Source organism: Hirundo rustica, chromosome 10, assembly GCF_015227805.2.
Source record: "Hirundo rustica isolate bHirRus1 chromosome 10, bHirRus1.pri.v3, whole genome shotgun sequence".
NCBI lineage: Eukaryota > Metazoa > Chordata > Aves > Passeriformes > Hirundinidae > Hirundo > Hirundo rustica.
Genome location: NC_053459.1, coordinates 19,300,503 through 19,321,350, shown reverse-complemented (window position 1 = coordinate 19,321,350; position 20,848 = coordinate 19,300,503). Strand labels below are relative to the sequence as shown.

Genomic DNA, 20,848 nt, shown 5'->3' with positions numbered 1-20,848 from the left:
TCTGCCCAGCGTTCAATGCATTCCTCCTCATCCATCACCACCCAGGCTGATGTCCAGCGGCCCACAGTGGGGCTCAGCTGCCCCACACAATCTCCTTGCCCCAGGGTCAGGTGCCAGGGCAGACACCAGGAGCTGCCTCCTCCCCTCCATCTCTTCTATGCACTAACAGACACAGTAAATCACAGAAAAATCCCAGCTGCATCAGGGAGGGAATGAAACGAGGAGGGAAATTGCCTGAAGGTGCAGGAAAGGCTCGATCTGATGGCAACCAGCAGCTCCCCAAAGCTGGAGTGGGATCTCCACGATGCTGGACCATAGGTGACCAACCTATTGCTGGTAGATCCTTCCATGAGTTTGCTGCTTATGCCTTTCACAGAATTTGGGCTGAAGTTGTGTGGTGGGTGCCTGCTGCTGCATTTCTGGAATGAAAGTTTCACAAAATAACATCACAGTTTACGAGCAATGGCCTGGAGAGGAAATGCTGTGTCTTCTCTGTGTTAAGGGCTCTGAAACAATCAATTGAAAATCTTTAGCAACCCTCTGCTTAGGAAGAGGAGCTGGGAATTTGACAGTAGGTTTTTTGTGTTAAATGTGTGTCTTTTGCTGTTTCTGGGGAGAAAAAAACAAGAAAGAAAACCAAGCCAAATTGGCCAAGCTGTGACCCTATCCAGCTTTACAAATACTCAGTAAAGACCTGCTCAAATATAGGTGCCAAATTCTGTAGTCAGGCTTGCTCCCAAACGTCCTGAGACATCAGATCCCAGGAGGAGAATCCTCCTCTCCCACATCCTTGGGTTTGGGGGACAAAAGCAAAAACTCCTTCTCCCTGTATCCTTCCAGTAGAGCCATCCCAAGAGCAGCCCGCAGCTCTGAGCTTCCTGCTGGGTGCTCAGGACTGGGTACATCCCACCAGGACTGGGGAGGGTGTGAGGGCTGCCCTGTCTCCCCAGAGATCCCAGCATGACAAGGCACATCCACACTTGGGACAGGAGTCTGTTTTAACCACTCCTGTACCCGTGTCCCAGACCTTTTGGCCATGCTGCTGTTGCAGTCATTATCGCTTCTGAGAGTGCTGTGATATTCTGTACTTTCAGTTCCTCAATTACATTGATTATCATATTAAACATTCCTGGTACTACAGGCAGAAACTAAAAATAATAAGCTTGTATCTTCCTAATACAAATGAAACCCATTTGTACTACTAAAAGTGTAGCAGGTTCATTGTTTCACAGTAATGAAGCTTTCATCTCCAGAGATTCAATTCATAAAATACACTTGCCAAAGCTTTGCACATTTCCTTTTTTTTTTTTTTTAAACTGCCATTAACAGTCCTTTAGGTTCATCTCTTATTCAGCATTAGACTAACAATTGAAATAAAAGGGAAGAAACAGAGAAAAACAGAAAAAAACCACCATCATCTCTGATGGCAGGGACCCCATCTCACCCTCACCCAGGCAGCCCTGTGCCCACCCAGGCTGAAGGCATTGTGCACCTTCCCCTGCTATAAATAGCTGCAGACACCTTTGTTCCACTTCCCAAAATAGAGACACATTGCAAAGGAGATAGGAAGAGCAAAACTCTGTACAAAGGATCTGTGTTTATATTTATAAATACAGATTTGTAATCAAACCCACACAGGGTGGGCAATACCCTGGGTGAGGAGACGTTGTCTGCAGGCATCTGCAGGGGAACAAATGGAAGGATGCAGGCACCAGGTGGGGGGTGAGGAACAAGCAGGTTCTGATGCATTTCCACTTCTCCCCATGACATGGTCCAAGTCACAACACTGCGATTAAAACGTAACAGAAACATTGAGATCTAGCCGCTCCAGAGTTTCAGCAAAGGTGAAGAGTCCATCTTCAGGTCTGCTCACTGCCTCCATAGGTCAGGACAGGCTTCAAGGGAGCATCTCCTGCTCCAGAAGGGTTGAGTGGCACCCAGGCTCTGCTCTGATGTACCCCAGGGGAGATGAGCTCCTGCTGCCCCTGAGCAAAACAAGAGTGATCCTGCTTTTCCCAGCCTGGGGGCTTCTGGTGACAGAATGGCACTGGGTGACAGGGCTGCTGGAGCTGACCTCTCTCCATCCTTCCCTCCATGAAGGGATTCTGGAGAAGAAGCCAGCCAGGACATGCCTACAGACATCCCTCCCACCAGGGGCTCCATCTGCTTCCCTTCCACCAAGAGGCACAGGCTCACAGATCTGACAGCAGCAAAAGCTTTCACACTTCAGAAAGGAAACTTCAAGGCAGGAGAGAGGTGGAGGAGAGACTTCCCCTTTTGATTTCCCTTCAAGCCTGAAACAGCAGCACCTGACCCCACACAGCAGGGTCTCACCTGCCCATGCCAAGCCTCAGCACCCACAGTGGCAGCAGGAGAGCAGGAAGGGGAAGGATGAGCGTCAGGAAGAGGAAGGATGAGCATCAATCTCCCTTTTCCTCCTGACTGAGGTGGAAGTCAGGCCTTGCTTACCAGAGCTTTGATTATCTAAAAATTCATCCCTTAATCAGAATGAGGTCGTGTTCCTGACATGTTCAATTGCATCAAAAATGGGCTTGAATATATCAGCCCTCATTTAGCAGCACCAGTTTATTGTCACCCATATTCCTTGATAAATGTAGGTCTGAGCACTTTTGGCTTTGTTGATATGGGTAACACATTTACACTCAGGCTTTTTCCTGCTAAAATTAAAGCACAGGTCTGAATCTAAGGCTGGATCAGACCTCCCCAAGCAGAGATGTGATGCTGGAACTCTTCTGCTCTGATATTAGACGTGTCACACCACCTTATGGGAACAGAGATTTTGTCCCAAATTGCTGACATCCATGGAGTATGATCTCCATACTGCCAGAGCTGCCTGGAAGAGCTCTCCTCCAGCTGCTGGTGCTTCCCAGGGCTGGGCAAGCTTTCGCAGTGAGCTCAAAACCCTCTTGCAGGAATGGAAAAACATCTCAGAGATCTGGTGCTTTGTTGCTGTTTGTTACAATGATTCAGAGGAATTAGTGCCATGGAACATAAGGCAAGTGAGGAAATATAGAGAAGGATGTGGGTTGTCCAATGTCTGCCTTGTGAGCCTGCCTTGCTCTTCATCCTCCCTCTGTTCACTTCTGCCAAGGGCTGCAGGAAGGGTTTTGCAAGAGAAGTCTAAGAGTGAAATGAATTCCTGATTTATCTGGTAAAAAGAACTGGAAGCAGCTCGGTTGCATTCATTTAGAATTTGCTGTCCCCCTCACTGTGTCAGCAGGCTCGGTGTCAGAAATCCCCACACAGAGCAGGACAGTCCTGCTGGGCCAGGCACAGCATGCACAGAGAGCTGGAGCTTTCTGGCTGCAGGTGAACCAGACATGCACAACATGCACAGTCACCTCCAGCCCAAAACCATTCCCTCATCCCTGAGGAAACTCTCACCACAGAGCGTCCTGGCCTCCAGCACCCTTCACTTAGGCTGATTTTCAGAGCAAAATTACTCACTATTTCAAACACAGAGTGTTCTTAGCCTCACCTTGGACCAACATTTCCAGCAATACTGATTCCTAGGAAAAAAAAAAAAATCCTCAGTGAGCACCTTCCCTGCAGCTTGAGCACAGGCAGCATTTTGCTATGTGTGAGGAGGGGGTCAGGCAGCGGGGGCTCGTTACCAGAGCCAGAGGGCAACCAGGCAGCATCAAACACACCAAGCACACCTCCTGCAGAAACTCACCGCGTCTCTGAATCTTTGTACTTGGCAATCAGTCCCACGCAAGGCCAGGAATCGGGCTTATTAAAGCCTGAACTGCTGAGCCCCTCGTTAAATGCCAACCTCATCTTCTCCTGGGGAATTATTTACCCCGCAGATGGGGTTACTGACCCCGGAGCAGCAAAAAGGATTTCTAGCAGAGATGAGGCAGTTGGGGCGCATTTGCCATCCGTAGGGTAATACCATGCTGTCTCGCAGAGAGGCTGCTTCCCACACACGTCAGAAAATATCCAGTATAGCTGCGTGCACAAGGCATATGTTTCTGTATAAGGTATCTGCATAGTGTGGCTCCTCTTTCTGCTTTCACTGTGTTTTATCTTTAAATTGGGAGAGCTTTTTAGTAGCAAATCATCAGAGAGGAACTGCTAGTTACCAAGGAGATCCTCTGATGAATCAGAGACTGACTGGTATAAGACCTAGACAGGCTGTAGCTTCTTAATTTGCGAGACCTTACATTTTAAAGAGGGGGAAAAAAGATCCTACCACAACTAACTGTGGACCTCACCAGCAAAAGCCGCTTTTCTTTTTGCCACAGAAGCAAACAGCAAGAGCGCAGCGTGGGAAATCAGCGAGCAGCCGGAGACGAACGGGAGCGTCTCTCCAGCACGTTCTTGACTCAGAAAAGCAAATACCACCCAAGGACAAAGTGGTCCCATGGAGGTGACTGAGGGAAAGGCTGGGAAGCCCCTGATTCCACAGCAGCACGGGCAAGGGTACGCGGGGACGAGCGAGCGCTGGAGAAAGAGCGGCACGCCTGCCCCCGCACAGCCCTGACGTTCCGGGGCGCAGAGGCTGAACGGGCAGCGAGGTGCTCTTCACAGCACAGTACTGGGACTGCCCCAGCCCTGGGCTCGTTTTTCTGCCTGACTCCCGCAGCTTTCTTCCGAGGAGCAGGTGAGAGGGATGAGCTTTGCCAAATGACGGAGGAGGCACCTACTCCACACGGAGCATCCTGCCCTCGAGGAAATAGCCATCATGCCCCAGAGGAGCCATGGCAGCCAAGGATGCGCAGGCAGAGCGGATTTCAAGAGGAGTTTTTATAAACGTGGGGAGAACAAGGAGCTTCGTGAAATAAAGTTTGGAGAGAGACAGCTCAGCTTTTTTTGGGTTGAGTTTATTCAGAGGGTCTTCACACCCACTTCCTTCTGACAGCTTGTTTCTGTGTCGTTGCTGAATTCTGGTGCTTTGCCTCTATTTAAAAACCAAAAGTAATTAAAACTTCCTGGGAACTGTGAAAGCAGCAAGAAACACTTGGACACATTGAGAGACAAGATATTTGGAAGCCTTCTGCTGGTAGATAGTCTGTTTTCCCAAAGGCGGCAACTACAGAAGTTCATAGATGAGAGGGAAAATCTCCCTGTCACATCCCATTGAAATCTCCATTTTAGGCACTGCTGCGCCTCTGCTGCTCAGGTAAACATGATCCTGTGGGGGGGAAGCTGCTGGGACAACAATGGGACAAGGTATTTGGGATGGGGGAACGGTGGGAAAACTTAGGGAAGTACTGGGGAGTGGAGAGTAAAGCATGTATTAGAGCACATTCAGGTTCTACTGCTGAGTGCACACTGGAAAAGGATTTCCCAGGGCGATTTCATCTGACAAGAGGCTGGCACCAGCCAGGCTTTAACTGAGGAGTCGAGTGAAGGACATTTTATTAGTCAAACAGTTTCAAGTGCAGCTTTGAGTTATAAATTACACTTGCTCATCTGAGGAATGAATTCGCTGCTGGTAGCATTTGTGAGCTGGAGCTAGAGGCTTACAGTAATGTCTAACGGAGTCATATTGTGATGTTTCAACTTATTAGTGTACCCTGTGGACCTCATTTGGAAAGCAAAATACTCCAGAATGCTGCAATAGAGACTGAAAACAGCATATGGGGTAGGGAAGGGACACAAGAAACACTGCCTGACAGCAAGCTGCTCTCAGAACCACAAAGAAAAACTGTCAGGAAATTCCAGGCTGTGGTTCATAACCAGGGGGGAACTCACTGTCCGTTCCCCTCCAACTTCACACACAGAAGTTCATACAGCATTCACTGTCAGGGCTCCCCAGCTGTGTCAGGCAAACTAAAGGTGTCGGAGTAACAAATTAAAACAGGCTGCCAGCTTTAATGCACTTACAGGGGGCTTGGGTCTTATTTGGCTTCATATTTATGACCTTTATTTATTTTAGGGTGGAATCTAAGTAATTTATATGTTTGCATTTAAAACAGAAAAATACTGAGAAAGCTGTAACTGTACACAAACTCCCTATTGACAGAGCACAAAGTTCCACGCTCTCCCCAGCTTCCAGGCATCATGCTACACCTCAGCAGTGCATTGCTCCAGCCCCGGGCTGCTGGGAATATCCATATTCCTCAGAATTCATTCAGAGTCTGTTTGTCCAAATGTGTACAAGCAGCAGAAGCTGCTGGAACAGGAACTGTGATTTTAATCCAAGAATAGCAAACAGGCAGGTAAGGGATTTACGAACAGAAACACTAAGGCAGTGAGCATTTAAATAATTTGGATAAAGGCTTGAAGATGAATAGAACAAGTGTCCAGATGGGAACTTAAATCTTCACTTGCACTTTGTAATAACATAATCTGGAAAGCCTTGGACGTTGCTTGCTTGTGATTTTTTGCTGCACAGTGCAGTTGGTCTGAGCGCAGGGACCAGCAGCAGCAAATCCCCTTGTGGTGTGATCCCTGGGCTGGAGCAGTACCTGCATTCTGCCTTTGCTTGTCAATTTTGACTGCAGTAAATGAGCAGGACATTGGTAGTGGTCTGAACAGCGGCTTTGGAGTTAGGTTTGTCGTCACAAACATTTGCCTGTTTGTGGTGAAAAAGGTCAAGGAAAGAGGTGGGGATTTGTGAGGAATGTAAACTGCCAGGTGAAGGGTCGTTTCCACCAAGCAGTGGTGTTTGACAGCACATTTGGTCCCTCTTACTAACCTGGTGTGGGAATGAGGAGAGATTTTGTTAGATAACGCTAAATACAAAGAGACGGGCAGAGCTTGCTCCAGACCTCCACACATTCTTACGTGGTGTTTCTGGGCAATCAGTTATTCTCAGCACATAGAGTGTCTGTTGCTGAGCACGGAGTCCAGGCACTGGGGAAACTTATGAAACAGCCATACAGATTAGCTCTCTGTCATAATCTACTCAGTCCCACTGGAGGAAATCCTGACTTTCCCTAGGAGGCCTTCACTGCCCCACTAGAAATCTTCTTATTCTCCAGCAGCCCCTCTGCAGGGCAGGTGGGTTTTACTTCACAGGGATGCCCTGCACCAGCCTCAGTCACAGGGTCCTCACCACCCCAGAAAAGCGTGCAAATAGATGCCACAAGGTGTTTTCCCTGTGTCCCCAGCATGGTGTCCCAGCATTGCCCGACCTCAGCCATCACCATAGGGTCCCAAGGCTGCAGTGGGTTGAGCCAGCCAGGTTTAGGAGCAGGGCTCAGGACCAGCCCAGCACCTCCCATGCCCTGGAAGGCAAAGCTCTGTGCTGACACAGCAGGGAGGTGCAGGATCATTCATCACAACCTTCTCTGAATGACCCAGAGCTCATCAATGAGCTCTGGAGGGAGCCTGCAGCCAGCACTCTTCAGAGGGGAGCACAGGATTTACAACATGGGGCCCGAGAGAGACAAGGAGCACAGCCATGGGAAAGGAAAACAAAAGGCCTCAGCATGATTCCCACCTTCAAAGCTGGTAATTGTTTCTTGTTTCCCTTTCTACTCTTGCTTTTAAAGGAGCTGGAGAAGTCACCCCTTCTCTGTGCTGCTTTTCATGCCAGGTGCAGGCTGCTGGGAGACCCCTACACCAAGCACTGAACCTTCCCCATCCAGCGCCTCTCAGGATATCTATCCAAAATGCCAGAGGCAACCCAGCAGACAGGAACCCTTCATGTATCCAGAATGGACCAACATCTCTTCCTTTAGACTTCAGGATGACTTGGTCGGTCGGTGTACCCTGAGCCAGATGCAGGATGTTGTGCCAACAGAAGGCAGGGATAGAAAAGAAACCTCCTGATTTTTCACATGGTTGTTCAGAGGCTGCAAATGCAGAAGTACTGATGCTTGCAGCACCCTGCAGGTGAAGGGCAGAGGCAACAAAGCCCAATCAGCGAAGGGTCTGCATGAGCTTCCTGAAATAATGCCTGGGGAGACGTGCCAGAAGTTCCCACTCCCACAAGTGTCCCTTTGGAGCACTGCAGTTCTGCAGTACCTCTTGGGCTGAGCAATCCTTTTGGCTCGCATCATCTAGTTTAAATGCAACAAGCATCCTCCCCTACGCAGGTGCAAGCCACAAGCACCATTATTCCGGACATAGAAGCCACTTAGAGCAACACTGCCTCTCTCTTATTGGAAAAGAGGCATCACAGCAGTAGCTACACCATGGACCATTAACTTACTGCCAGGCAGATTGATCCTAGACTTTAACATGCATTTAACTCGAGGCCTGGAGCAGAGGCGTAGCAGTGCAATTGTGGAAATGCACTTTTACAGGAGCAGCTTTAGTGCCGGTTGAACTCATGGCAAAGCTGCCTCTGGCTGCCGTGTGTCCAGGCAAACACTGCCAAGTGGAATATTTAGTTGTTAACAAAGAGTATGAGGCAGTAAACCTTCACAAAATGTTTCACCAGAAATTAGGCAGAGAATTACATAAATGTCATTTATGTACCACTTCCCCAGTGCAGAACTGAAGATTTGCATTTCTGATGCAGCCCCACAGGTGTGGGGACATCAGGCACGTGGATATTCCTTGCTGGGCTGCATCTAGATCAAGTTGGCTTCACTTGGTACAGCACAGGCACATACCTGCCCCTTACTGCCCAACCATCACCTCCCAGCTGCACTGTTGGGGTGTGCAGGTGGGATAAAAGACCAAATTTCTATTTAGTACCAGTCAGTTTAATTAAAACTTGCTCAGCAGAGCCTTTCCCACTTCTAAAACAGGTCAGTTGTACCCCTCAGTTGGTGAGCTGGTCTTGCTAACTGGTATGTGTCCAGCAGCAGTTATTTTCTTCCCAATAGCCATGGAGGCTTTAAATTGCCTTTAATCAGGGCTTTCAAAGTTCCCCCTGTTTCTCAGCTTTGGTACTGGATTTGAGCTGAGGAATAGCCCTCCACACTAGAAATGCGACAAACTTGAAAATCTGTCCCTTCTTTATTCTGCTTTAGTTCTTAACTCTGTTGTTGATGTGTAAAAGCTGGTGGGGAAATGAAATACATCCCATATGAGGGAGGCACAAGTGAAAAACCTCAGAAATGTTTTAAGACTATCCATGTCCCGCCCACACACTCACAGCTGGGTTTATTTTGCTTAACATTGAAGTCTGATCCCTGCTAATGACACAGTTAATTATCTCTGAGTGAAGCTGTGAGGTTTTGAGGAGCACTGGGCATTTCAGAGGCAGGGCAGCCTGTTGGGAAGCACTCCAGCACTGCCAGATCTCCTGGAGGGTCTCAACACTGCAGGCTCCCATCCAGGGACCAGCAGGTCAGCATTAGGAGGCAAAGGGTGTTTCTGGGACTTTCTGCCAGCACAAGGTCTTAGTGTGGAAGGAAAAGAGATTTCCTCCCTCACCCCATCTCCAGCCCTCTCACTTCCCTCTCAGCACGTGTCTATCCTTCTGTGTCCTCTGTCATCCTCATTAGATTTCCCACCCAGGCTTTATTATACCCCGCCCCCAGCTGTCCCCAAATCAAGGCACCACATCTGATACTACAAATTGCTTATTCTCACTCTCTTCCCATCCCTGTGCTCCCCACGCCGTGGCTGCCTGCCCTCCTGCCTTGCCCCCACACCAGCTCCAGGGCTGTCATGACGTTCTTACCTGAGGCACGGTGTTCTTCCAGCACCTCGGAAAAACCCTCCAGCCAAATTATTAAAACCATTTAGTACCACATCTGACTGGTACAGACATTGAACTACTGTTAATTTCTCACCAGTTACAGATAAAACAGACCCTTTTAAATCATTTTTTAATCATTAAGATACGGCCCGATGTGCATTACGGGATTATTAACAGTCCCATAAATGAAATAACAGATACAAGACCAAAAGCCAAGTCGTAAGTGTTCTCAGATGCCTGTAGATTAATCATTTTATATCTCCGTAGGAGCATTCACCAAGGCATTTCCACTATCACAAAGTCTTAAAGCCACAAGACAGCTCCATTCCCAGTTGCAGCTCTGCCTTTCCTACAGGAGGTAGAAGCAGGGAAGGAAGGCACTTGCTTACCTCCAAATAAAAGTTAATGAAAAATATGGAATAGGATATAGAAGTTTTGATTCCTCATTTTTCTGTTTCACTCAGTGAAAAAAACAGTGCCTTGGTGCGTCTATCCTCTACAGCAATTATAGAATTAATACTGCTTTTGAAGTGTTTTTTTCTTCAGTGCCTTCTTGGAAGCACACATCAACTCCTGATCTCCTGGGCTCAAACTGTACTGTTGGTGTGTTTGAAATTGATTGCAGACTCCTCATCCATAAAAATAAGCAACACCACAAGCAAAACAAGAGCACAGGTGCTGCTGAAAAGTGCAGTCGCTGCTCAGAATCTGAGCTTGTGGTTGCACAGCTGGAGGCAGAAGCGCACAGCCTCCTTCCTGCAGCACAGGGGCCAATTCCCCCCATTTGGGGATTAAAGAGATGCCCACACAGCAGCGTCTGAGCTCCCTGTACCCCTATCGAGTGCTGTAAGTGCTCAAGAAGCAGCACAGCTTGGTTTTAATTGCATAAGCACACAGCTTGTTCCAACTCCACTCAGGCCCACACTCGAGGATCTGAAGTGGTCTTCAGAGCAGTCACAGCCCCGGATGCATCCGTCTCCTTTGCACACACGTGAGGTGCTTGAAGGCTCCATCCTTGCTCCTGGGGTGCAAATCACAGCGTTTCCTCTTATGCTGGTGAATCAAAAAGACCAACAAATTACTGATGTCACAGTGGTCAGGGAAAGCAAGACAAAGAGTCTGAGCAGAGAGGCTCTACCAGGGTTCCCTGTAAAACATCGGAGGAGTTTAATCCATCTCCTTTTTATCTTTACAACCACATTCAGTGCACAAGCAGTACATTTCATCAGGGCACCAGGAAGCCACAGCACTGCTCCCAGCCCAGTGTCAGCAGGAGAGACCATGGTGTCACACACGAAAACACCCATTCCAGACTGGCCAAATTTGGGGTTTTTGTTTGCACCTGACACAAGCACCCAGCCACGCTCATAAGTCAGTCAAAGCATCTGCAGCTTCCACAGGCAAACACATCTTGTGAGACAAATGGCTCACTTGCTCTCACCATGGTTAATGGCCATGAACTTGGAGGCTGAAATCTCAGTTCATGCCAAGGAATATGATAATCATCAATAAATTCTGTCCACAAATAACCAGAGAGGTCCTGAGCTGTGCTGTGGACCAAGGATGGAAAGAAGACTCGTTTATGCCTCAGTTGTTTGTGAACACTCCAACACTCCCGAAACTGGCTCCCTCAGAATTATATTTAATGAGTTATTGCTATGGCCCAGCCCAGAAGAGCTCAGTGGTCTGTCATTAGATCTGCTGTCTGACACTACAGACAGCTGCTCCCACCCGAAATCGTCCATTAGAGCTCATGCACTTGTTCAGCTGGAGGCACTGCCTTCAGAGCTTCAGCATCAGGCCAAGAACAACCAGGCACTCAGGTCAGGCAATTAGAACCATCAAATACCCTCTAGTCACTTGTGCAAATGCTGTGAGGAAAGGCTGTTTGTTTAGGGGAGGCAGTCAGCTGGGAGAAGGGAAAGCAAGTCCCTTGTCCCTGATCAGAAGCGTTGCAGACTGGAGCTCCCTTTTGTGGGACCATGGCCAAGATATTGCTTCTTCAAGGACCTGGCCAAAATCCAGCCCTTAAAAAGCATTATCAATGGCATGTTGTTAGGTGTCCTGAGGAAGAAGATATTGCAGAAATATGGGCTATCATTCGTTATTGCTGCCAATTTTATAGGACAAATGTCAGCATAACACAGCCAAGGCCTCGTGTTTCTGATGCCAGCAGGAGCTCACAGCCCTGGAAAAGCAGGTCAGGCACCCTCATGTTTGGCACCAGCTGGGGACAGGGCCACCATTGAGGGCCACCACAGAAAAGAGCTCAAATGCCCTGCCAGAGCTCAATCTGTGTAATTTTATATCTTTCCCAAAAGTGCTTTTTCTTCCTCCACCTTTAAATGGAACCCCTGACTGTGCTTGTCCCAGTGAGGTGACTTGGTGCCCAATTGTATCTTCTGGCTGCACCCTCATGTTTTCCCCCCAAGCTGCTTCCCCATCAGGGGTGTCCACAGGAGCACTCAGGCTCAGTCTCATGCTGCAAACCATCTGGTACAGGCAGCATCAATCAGCTTCCCTCAGGCAAGGTCTGATTATTAACAGTGGAATTTTCCAAATATTGACTCATTTTCTCCTAAATAATCTCATTCTGTTGTTATCGCCTACAAAGCTGGCTCTGCTTCACCTTCTACAACACTTCAAAAGTGACTTAGCTGCATCAAAGATATCTCACAATGCAACAGCACCAGAGCCAGGTCGGGTTTAGTACAGTCCATCAGCTAAACTGAAACTCCCAGACCCCCATCTACTCCTGTCAGACAGTGACAGGCATAAATCAATACACTCATTTCTGCACTCTTTTTACATGACTGCATGCCTACAGCAGGGAGGGGAGCACAAACATCCAGCCTTATTGAACTTTAATGTGGATCACGGTGAACACAAAAAGTGGCATCTTGATGCAATATAATGTACACATTTCACCCCAGAGGGGTGCAATACAAGGAATAAAGATATTTTAAGAAACAATGTACATATAAATAGGAGATACGTCAGACTACTGTACACAGTACTTTGGACCACAAAGAACAATTTTCCACTAGCTTGCAGCTCCCCATTCTTTGGTCCAACACATCTTTAAAAAACCCAAAAACCTCAAAATTTCTTCAAAATGTCTCACAAGGAAACACAACAGAACAAACTCCCAAGACTCCCTCTCTCCTGGGTGAGCTATTCCTCTGCTCGTCATCAGCCTTGATCATGGGCACCTGGAACACACAAGCACCCAGCTCATGCTGGGCTGATTGCTCTGAATTGCCATGGTTTCATTAGCTTCAACAGATCCCTAATGATAATCAGTGTCAGCTGAGGATGCAGGAGCTGTTTCTGCTATTTGTTTATGAGCCCAGGCAGTGTTTGGAGAGAGTAGATAAAAAACCCACAATGTTATTTTTCTTATTAAGCCTGAATTCGGGAGGGTAGTAGCTAAAGTTGACTTGCTTGCAAGGAAAAGGATTTGCTTTGTGACACATTGATTCTAACTCTGAAATTCAGGTATGAGGCTTAGCATCTATTTACTTAGAACAACTTCAAGGAACAACAAGCAGGAGGTAGAAGAGGTTTTGGATGTTTTCCTGTTGCTAAGGAAACTTCCTCGGTGGTGGCTCTACGCTCACCACAGCTGGGTCACTTGGGTTTTACTTCTCCGAGTAAGGGGTGAGTCACAGCTGGAGAGTAAAGGCACAGAGTTCCTAAGGAACGCCTTTATCCTGTGCTTCCACTCACGGGTGAAAATAAAATTATTAGTAGTGGTTCATACTAAAAAGCTCTAGCAAATCTATATTAATACTTTCATCAGTAGTCACATGATCTATATTACCAATGGAATCTATCCCTTCAAACACGTAGGAAAAAGAAAACTATTTTTTCCATGTGCTTTTACAGGTCCTGTCAGCACTGCTTCTCATTAGTTTAATGGGAGGTTTGTTTGTTTGTACAGTAAAATAATTACTGTTGCAGTTCATCAGCCACACAAACATAGCATTGTAATGGCTTGGATAGCAAAGCGCACTGTAAACCTTTGCTAGGTGAGCTGACCCTCCCCTAATCTTGGGGTGTTTGGCCTTAGGATTCCAAATTATGTTCCAAATTTTCAGACATTCCAAAGCTTGCAAGGTGAGATGAATTAATCCCCAAACATACCTCTACTCTCAAGGCAGCACCTCTAAGTGAGACCTGATTCCATCTGGTGAACCTTGGCTCAGACAAATGATAAATTTATCTGTTGCCACTGGCTGTGAAACAGCAGGAAGCTTGAGATGAGCATCCACAGCATTCAGCCCCACAGGCCAGGGTGTTGTTCTTGTTTCTGGATCTAGATAAAAATCCATCAACCTTCTGGGAAGGAAGAAGGTGCAAGGGTTAATAGCTCAACAGTGCTACAAGCTGTTCTGTCTGACTTGGTGGGACAATTGTGGAAGGACTGCTTTTGTGGTATTTTTGTTCTTTTCTTCAGCCTATGTGCAAGAGAAGGTCTAATCTTATGAGATATCAGGCTCATAGTCTCAGATGAGACCATGTGGAAATGTTTTATGCAACAACCAGAACATTCTGGGTGTGAAGATTCAATGACAATTCCTCAAAGGCCCTCCCAAAATTTAACCCAAAGCCCTCAAGTGACCATTTCACTTTATATCCATTGATTATATTTCTAATTATTTATAAAAAACAATGACTGATTTCTGAACAAAGACTTACTCAAGATTTAACAGCTTGGCCTTTGAGCATCAGTGACTTTGTTTCACTGAATTTTCCCATTCACTCCCTTAACTAGATGTTACCTCCCAAGACAGAGCTCCATGGCCAGCCCTGTGTTGTGAAGAGTCAACAGGCAGCATATGGAATTGGAAAAAAGCAGTAATTTTTCACACGTTGTTTGGCCACTGGTTGCAGTTGTACATGGCTCAGAGAGGAAACCTCAGAGCAAGCTCCTCTGCCTTCCTATCAATACCTGAATCAGTTGTGGGTTGCCTCCAGGACAGCCAGAAAATTGAACCCCAAACCAACCTCAGCTCATTTGCAAACTTTGTGCCTCTATTCTCCAAAATGTGACTTGCTCTAAGGATAATTCCATGTGCTTCCAGATTGTCTTAAAGAAACCTTCACCTAACTTTGACCTCAAATCCTTCTGCTCCAGTAATGGCTGAGAGAAGATTGTTCTTTACGACTCCAGCACTTGTTAATACTCTTAAAGAGATTACTCAAATCTCCTAAACAAATATCAGAATAGATTCTGGATTAATCTTGGGTGCTAAAATGACCTTGCTGATAAAATCAGCATCATCAAACCTCACAGACTAAGGAGAGAGCCTTGGATATAATTTTTGACTCAGTAGCTACTATCATGGTAAGTTGTTAGACTTCTCTGCATCTCCCTCCCTCTATTTCTAATACCCTTGCAGTATTCCTTGGGAAGCAGTACAAGAAGTGTCAGATCTTCCAGATCCTTGTGGGAAAAACAATATACTGAGACAGACACTGGGGCTATGCACCACCCACTCTTTTCTTTCACTAATGATTTTTGCTTTTCCTGTTTTGGGTATTTGAGTTGTCTGGTTCATTTTAGTATCAGCACGAGGCTGGTTTGTGGAGCATCCCAACTGCTGTATTGTTTGAATTGCCATTGGTCAGATGTGGATTCAGTTCTGTGCATTTGGCAAGCTGGTCGAGCATGTTGGTGTACCCTGGGGTCCAGCATGGACCATCTCCTTCGCCTGCCACCTCTGAGTGATTTCCCTTGTTTGCAGATAATGCCCAGAGTTATTTATGTCCTGTGTCAGTGTGCAGTTCCCTTTGCATCTCACTTGGGTTTCAGAAATAATTAGTCCCGCAAAGACTGATGTGGATTTTGGCCTTGTAACAGACATTTTCTTAAGAACTAGGAGTGAGTTGGTGAGGTTTGTGTTAAGTGTTTTTGTCATTGCGCTGTAGCCAGGAATGAATCCCAGAAATTTTCCCAGGAATCTGTGACGAGCATTTCCCAAAAGAGAGGTCATTGCACCACTTTCGACCTACGTCTCTTCTGTTGTTTTTCTTTTACAGTTCTTCTGTAACTTCCTCAGATTTCTGTGTAAAATCTCTAGTGTCTGTAATGGGAAAAAATTTAAATCCAATAAGAAATAGCAGGCTATTATAAAATATATTCCTTGGAGGGCAAAGTCCATTACGACTGAAGCATTCACATTTACTTCCAAATCTCTTTACCCAATTTTCAGTTTAATTTAGTCATTTGCTAATCCTAATTTTCCAGCAGTGTGCTTACAGTATCTAACCGAATATCACTCGTGTGGAAACATATTAAAATTCTGCAGCAGACTGGAACTTATGTCCTCTGAACTCTTGTCACTTGGCTTCTCAACTGACAGGGTGTAATGGTGGGTCCGACTCCCTCTCCTCACAAACACATTAGTCACCAATCCCTTCCTGAGCACTGTGCTCCATTTCCCTGGCACTGCTGTCCATTACGGCAAAAGTCCCACCAAACTTCAAGGACACCTAATGCAGCAACAAAACTTTTTCCAAAAGATTTCTTCATATGCTATTATGCGGGTTTACTTTGGTCTTAAATAATTTGATGCATTTCAGTGTTGACAGTGTGGCCATAGTGTTGTGCTTAGAAATAGCAAGCAATCGTACTGTGTCGAAACACTGGGGATAGCGTGGTTTGTGCACTGCAGTCAGAACTGAGAAACTGTGTGTTGTACGCCCTTGACTGCCAAGTGAAAGGATGAGTGGTCTGGTTTTGTTCCACTGAGGAGGGCTGCTGTTTGAAGGGGCAGAGCCAAAGGCTGCGATTCCGGCACGTCGCCCCGGTGCGCCCATCCCGGAGGGAGTTGGGCTGGGGCTGGCTTCTGCCAAGGAACACCACGCAGGGGGGCCACAGCAGACCTGACCCTCTGATCCCAGCAGGGCTCACAGGGATCAAAGGAGCCAGTAAGGACCACAAGCTGAGGCTGAAAGTGCATCTCCAGATGAGGCAGCTGAGAAACACTTTGTACTCAGCAGTACTGGCTCCCTTCTCTCCACAGCTGCCTCATTCGCTCGCTTCAGGGGGTTAGATTTCTGTGAGCTAATTTAAGGAGAAAAGCCTTTTTAATCCGGTGTCTTACAGACTAAGAGTATGTATATTTTTATATTGTGAATAAAATATGAATATTAAGCTCTTTAGGCAGGGACTTTGTCTTCCGAGATCTCTTCAAAGCCCTTAGCATGCTGCTGGTATTACAGGTGTAAATAGTACAAATAATATAATACCGTTTGAATCCCAGAGATCTGTTTCATTGGGAATGGGCTCACGAAATGTATCTCTTTGTTGGACAGAAAAGGCTCAGGAATGAGAGGGGGTTTCCCAGAAGTTAACGCTGAGCCTTGACCTGGAAGAACTTGGGGTCAAGAACCTGTTTTGATTTAGGTTTTCTCATAGTTCATGAGGCTCTTCTTGCTTTGGTTCCACCATTTATAAAGGGACAACCTGCCCAAGGAACAAAAATACAGTTTAACATAGAGAGCACTCCTTTGAGAAGTGGACCAGAGCTGTTTAACCCTGCTAGATAACAGCATGTAGTGGCTCAAGAAAGGGAGACTGAATTCCCTAACCAGATGAAGGCAAAGAGGGAAAAAGGACTTAAGAAGGTAAAACCTTTGTAGAAAAGAATACATTATTAACTGAAAAAATAATTTAACAGAATAGTAATGTTCTCATACCTGAGAGCAAATCTAATACTAACTCTGCAAATTTAATAAAATTGCTGCAAAGGCAGAGAAGTTCAATCAGAAGTGCACTCTTCCGAGGCTGAGTCCAATGCCCATTAAGCACAATAGAAATACTTCATCAGCTTCAACACCAGCCAGATCAGGTGTCCCCTGGATTTGGACTGTCAGTGGCTGTTATTGTCCCTACAGAATAATCCACCCAAACTCGCCATGGTGATTAAAGTAGCATCTAATTTCCACAACAATACGAGAAAATTCTCAGTATGGAATAATAACATCCTTTAGACTGGAAAAGACCTTTAAGATCAAGTCCAGCCACTAACCCAGCACTGCTGAGTCCACCACTAAACCATGTCCCTACGTGACTCCTCTACATCTCTTTGAAACCCTTCCAAGGATGATGACTCAACTACTTCCATGGGCAGCTTGTTCCGGGGCCTGACAACCCTTTAGGTGAAGGAACTTTTACTAATAGCCATTCTAAACCTCCCCTGGCACAACATGTGGCCTTCTCCCTTTGTCCTCTAGCTTGTTACTTGGGAGAAGAGACCAGCCCTCACCTTGCTAAAACTTCCTTTCAGTGGGTTATAGAAAGAAAGAAATGCCCCCCACACACACATCCTTCAGCTTCCTTTTCTTCAGGCTAAACACCCCCAGCTCCCTCAGCTGCTCCTCACAGGACTCATGCCCCAGATCCTTTCCAAGCTCTGTTGCCCTTCTCTAGACATGTTCCAGCCCCTCTGTGTTTTTCTTGTAGTGAAGGGCCCACCCAAAACTGGACACAGCACTCGATGTGTGGCCTCACCAGTGCCGAGTACAGGGAGACAATCTCTGCCCTGGTCCTGCTGGCCACAATACACAAGGTGAGATGCCACTGGCTTTTTTGGCCACCTCTCATTCCTGTTTGGCTGGCTGTTGACCTGTGTGCCCAGGTCCTTTTCTGCCAGGCATCTTTCCATGCCATAATCCCTGTGGAATTCAGCAGGCTGTGATGTTCATGGAAAACTTTAGCCGCTCACTGATATTTCACCCAGCTTGGTTTATCATTTTTTGCAGGTCTCAGCAATGTCTCTTGGCTGAGTGTTCCATTAACTTTTTCACCTCTTATGTCTTAAAAAAGACCAGAAGTAATCTTAATCCCCCTTATCTTGCTGCACTATTATCTTGCTGCATTCCTGGTGCCCTCCCACAGAGACTTTGGGGAACTGTGTTTTTTCCCTTAGCCCAAAATTGGCTTGGAGGGAGGCAGTGCAAAGAGTTACTTGAATAAACTAGAAATAGAAATTAAAGTTTTAGTTTGTTCCTGATTTTAATTCAGACCAGATTACAGCTGGGTTTGTTTTACCGCATTTTAAGGGAAGGGAGCATTTCTCTTTTGAGGTAGGAGATTGATTCCTGTTAGATCCTCTCTCTAGATTAGTCCCTTGGATGATCCACACACTCAGGCCTGCTGGGGCCAGCAATCAACCCAAACCTGTCAACTCTGAAAATAATATCACCATGAAATCTGTGGTGTTCTTTCTCCTGATGAACTCAGGGTGACTGTAATGAAAAAAGGAGGTGTAAGATTGGCAACTGTTTAAATAAAAATGACCAGGAAGAACAGGTAGAAAATCTGTTTCCTTTAGGATTGAAGCAGTTTTGTGGATCCGGCATCTGTAATAGCTTGCTTTATTAGTAAATGCAGCACAGAATCTTTCAAATTCAAAGCAAGTCTCTAAGTTTATTGCCTCAAAAAGTGCAGTCCAAAAGCTACTGATCTCTTTGAACAGATAAGCACTCCACAGAGTTATCAGAATCAATGCAAATTTTCAGGCAAAGATTCAATGCAAATAATAAATAGGTACAGACTTAGGAAATAGAAATGTAGGACTTAAAACTAATTGAAATGCTGACCCAAAGAATAGCTCTTTATGTGCATTTCTTCAAACACAATTGCAATAAAAGGAAAGAGTGCAAAAAGTGGCAATTTCAAGGTGGTGGACAAGAGAAGAGATAAGCAGGATCCAGAGCAAAGGAGGTGGACAAGGGCTAGGAAGTGGTGGAAGCAACACTGGATTTTATTTTAATTACTTATAATATATAAGAACTTAAAATGACTTTGTGCCAAACAAGGTCTGATTTTGTATCCATGTTCTTTTTTTGAGTTCAAGAGAAGTTTTGACATGGAATCTCTTTCTGTTTTGCTGAGACATTTTTATCTACTTTGGTTGTCTCTGAAGCTGCCAAGGAATGGGATGGGATGGGATGGGATGGGATGGGATGGGATGGGATGGGATGGGATGGGATGGGATGGGATGGGCCACCAATCTTTACCAGTTCACCAGTTCAGGATTCCTGCTGATGACTGTATGGTAGGGTTTGGGTCATGCTTATCACGAAATCTTGAAATTATTTCAATTCCTCTTCAAGGCCTTATGAATTCCAGGCGTTCCATCTGGACTGTGCTGGGCACAGCAGTAAAGAAAGGCCATCTTCATCCCTGAATAACTCACAACATGCTCTAGTTTCATTTCTGGTGTGGCCCAGGCAAAAATATACAGGCAGCTTCAGACCGAGTGTTGCCTCACCCCATTCTGTGCATTACATCTTACCCTATAAAGTGAATCCCAGTTGTGAACAGCCCTGCTTTGCTTGGTTTTGAATGAGGAATGGCAACAGTGTGGTTTTCTGTAGAAAAAAAGTCACAAGATGTATCTTTTCATCTCATCCACTTTAGTGTTAAGAGTTCGTAAAATCTACAATAATTACCAGAGGATAAAAAATTGTTTAGCCTGGGAAAGCTGAGAAGTTCATCAGGTTTTGCCAGAAAGAGTTAAACTTTTCCTTAAATCAGGAAATAGTCATCGCAGTCCCAGAGCAGTAGAACAGACTATCTTGTGCACTCTTACTGGGAACATCAGATGTGAGCCAGTGCTGGCTCATCTCAGGTTGGCTCACCCCAGCCACCAAGCTGTTCCATACATGGTCCAAAGGACACTTAGGGAAAGAAAAAAAAAAGAGAGGGTCAAAATTTAAAAAACATTTTGATGAAAAAACAAGACACTGTCAAAATATCAATCAGAAGCCAAGAATTGGCCAGATCTGCTCTTGCTTAACCTTCAGCATGAGATCAGGTCTCAGTCTTTCTATTCTTGGTAACAGCTGATGAACGTAGCGTAACAAGGTATTAATAAACATCTGCCCAGCTCTTAGATTAATATGGAGAAGAATTAATAGAGGTCTTAGCACATTCATGTTTTCTAATTATGGCAGATGACTTTATTTATAGAAATAATAGAGAGAATGGAAATTGTCACTGACACCATGTCAATATATGTAAGGAAATCCAATCATTTAATTGCATTACATTTGGCCACAGATTCACATCAATAAAGGGCCCTCCTTAGTCAGAGCAGTTCAGTGGTCACTACATGCTTTATGTTAGAAAGCTATGAGGATTAATACTATTTTCAATGAATCATGAGGAAAGCAAGTCATCTTGGACATATTCCTGTGTGTCTCACCCTGAGAGGGAAAGGGCTGGGGGCAAAGCTTTCCACCACGAGAGGGGAAGGTCAC

The 20,848-nt window shown here is 45.9% G+C and overlaps 1 protein-coding gene across 6 annotated transcripts in view; it reads left to right on the top strand.

The window, feature by feature from the left end:
- LOC120757397 (calcium-activated potassium channel subunit beta-2) overlaps positions 1–20,848 on the top strand; it is a 134,458-nt gene that overhangs the window by 82,424 nt on the left and 31,186 nt on the right. For 2 of the 6 annotated variants that reach the window (XM_040074698.2, XM_040074697.2), the window contains exon 2: positions 4,269–5,146. The exons of the other annotated variants lie outside the window; for them this stretch is intronic. In XM_040074698.2, the coding sequence (XP_039930632.1) occupies positions 5,073–5,146 (74 nt within the window). In that variant the 5' untranslated portion in view covers positions 4,269–5,072. The remainder of the gene's footprint in view (positions 1–4,268; positions 5,147–20,848) is intronic. 6 annotated transcript variants of the gene reach the window in all.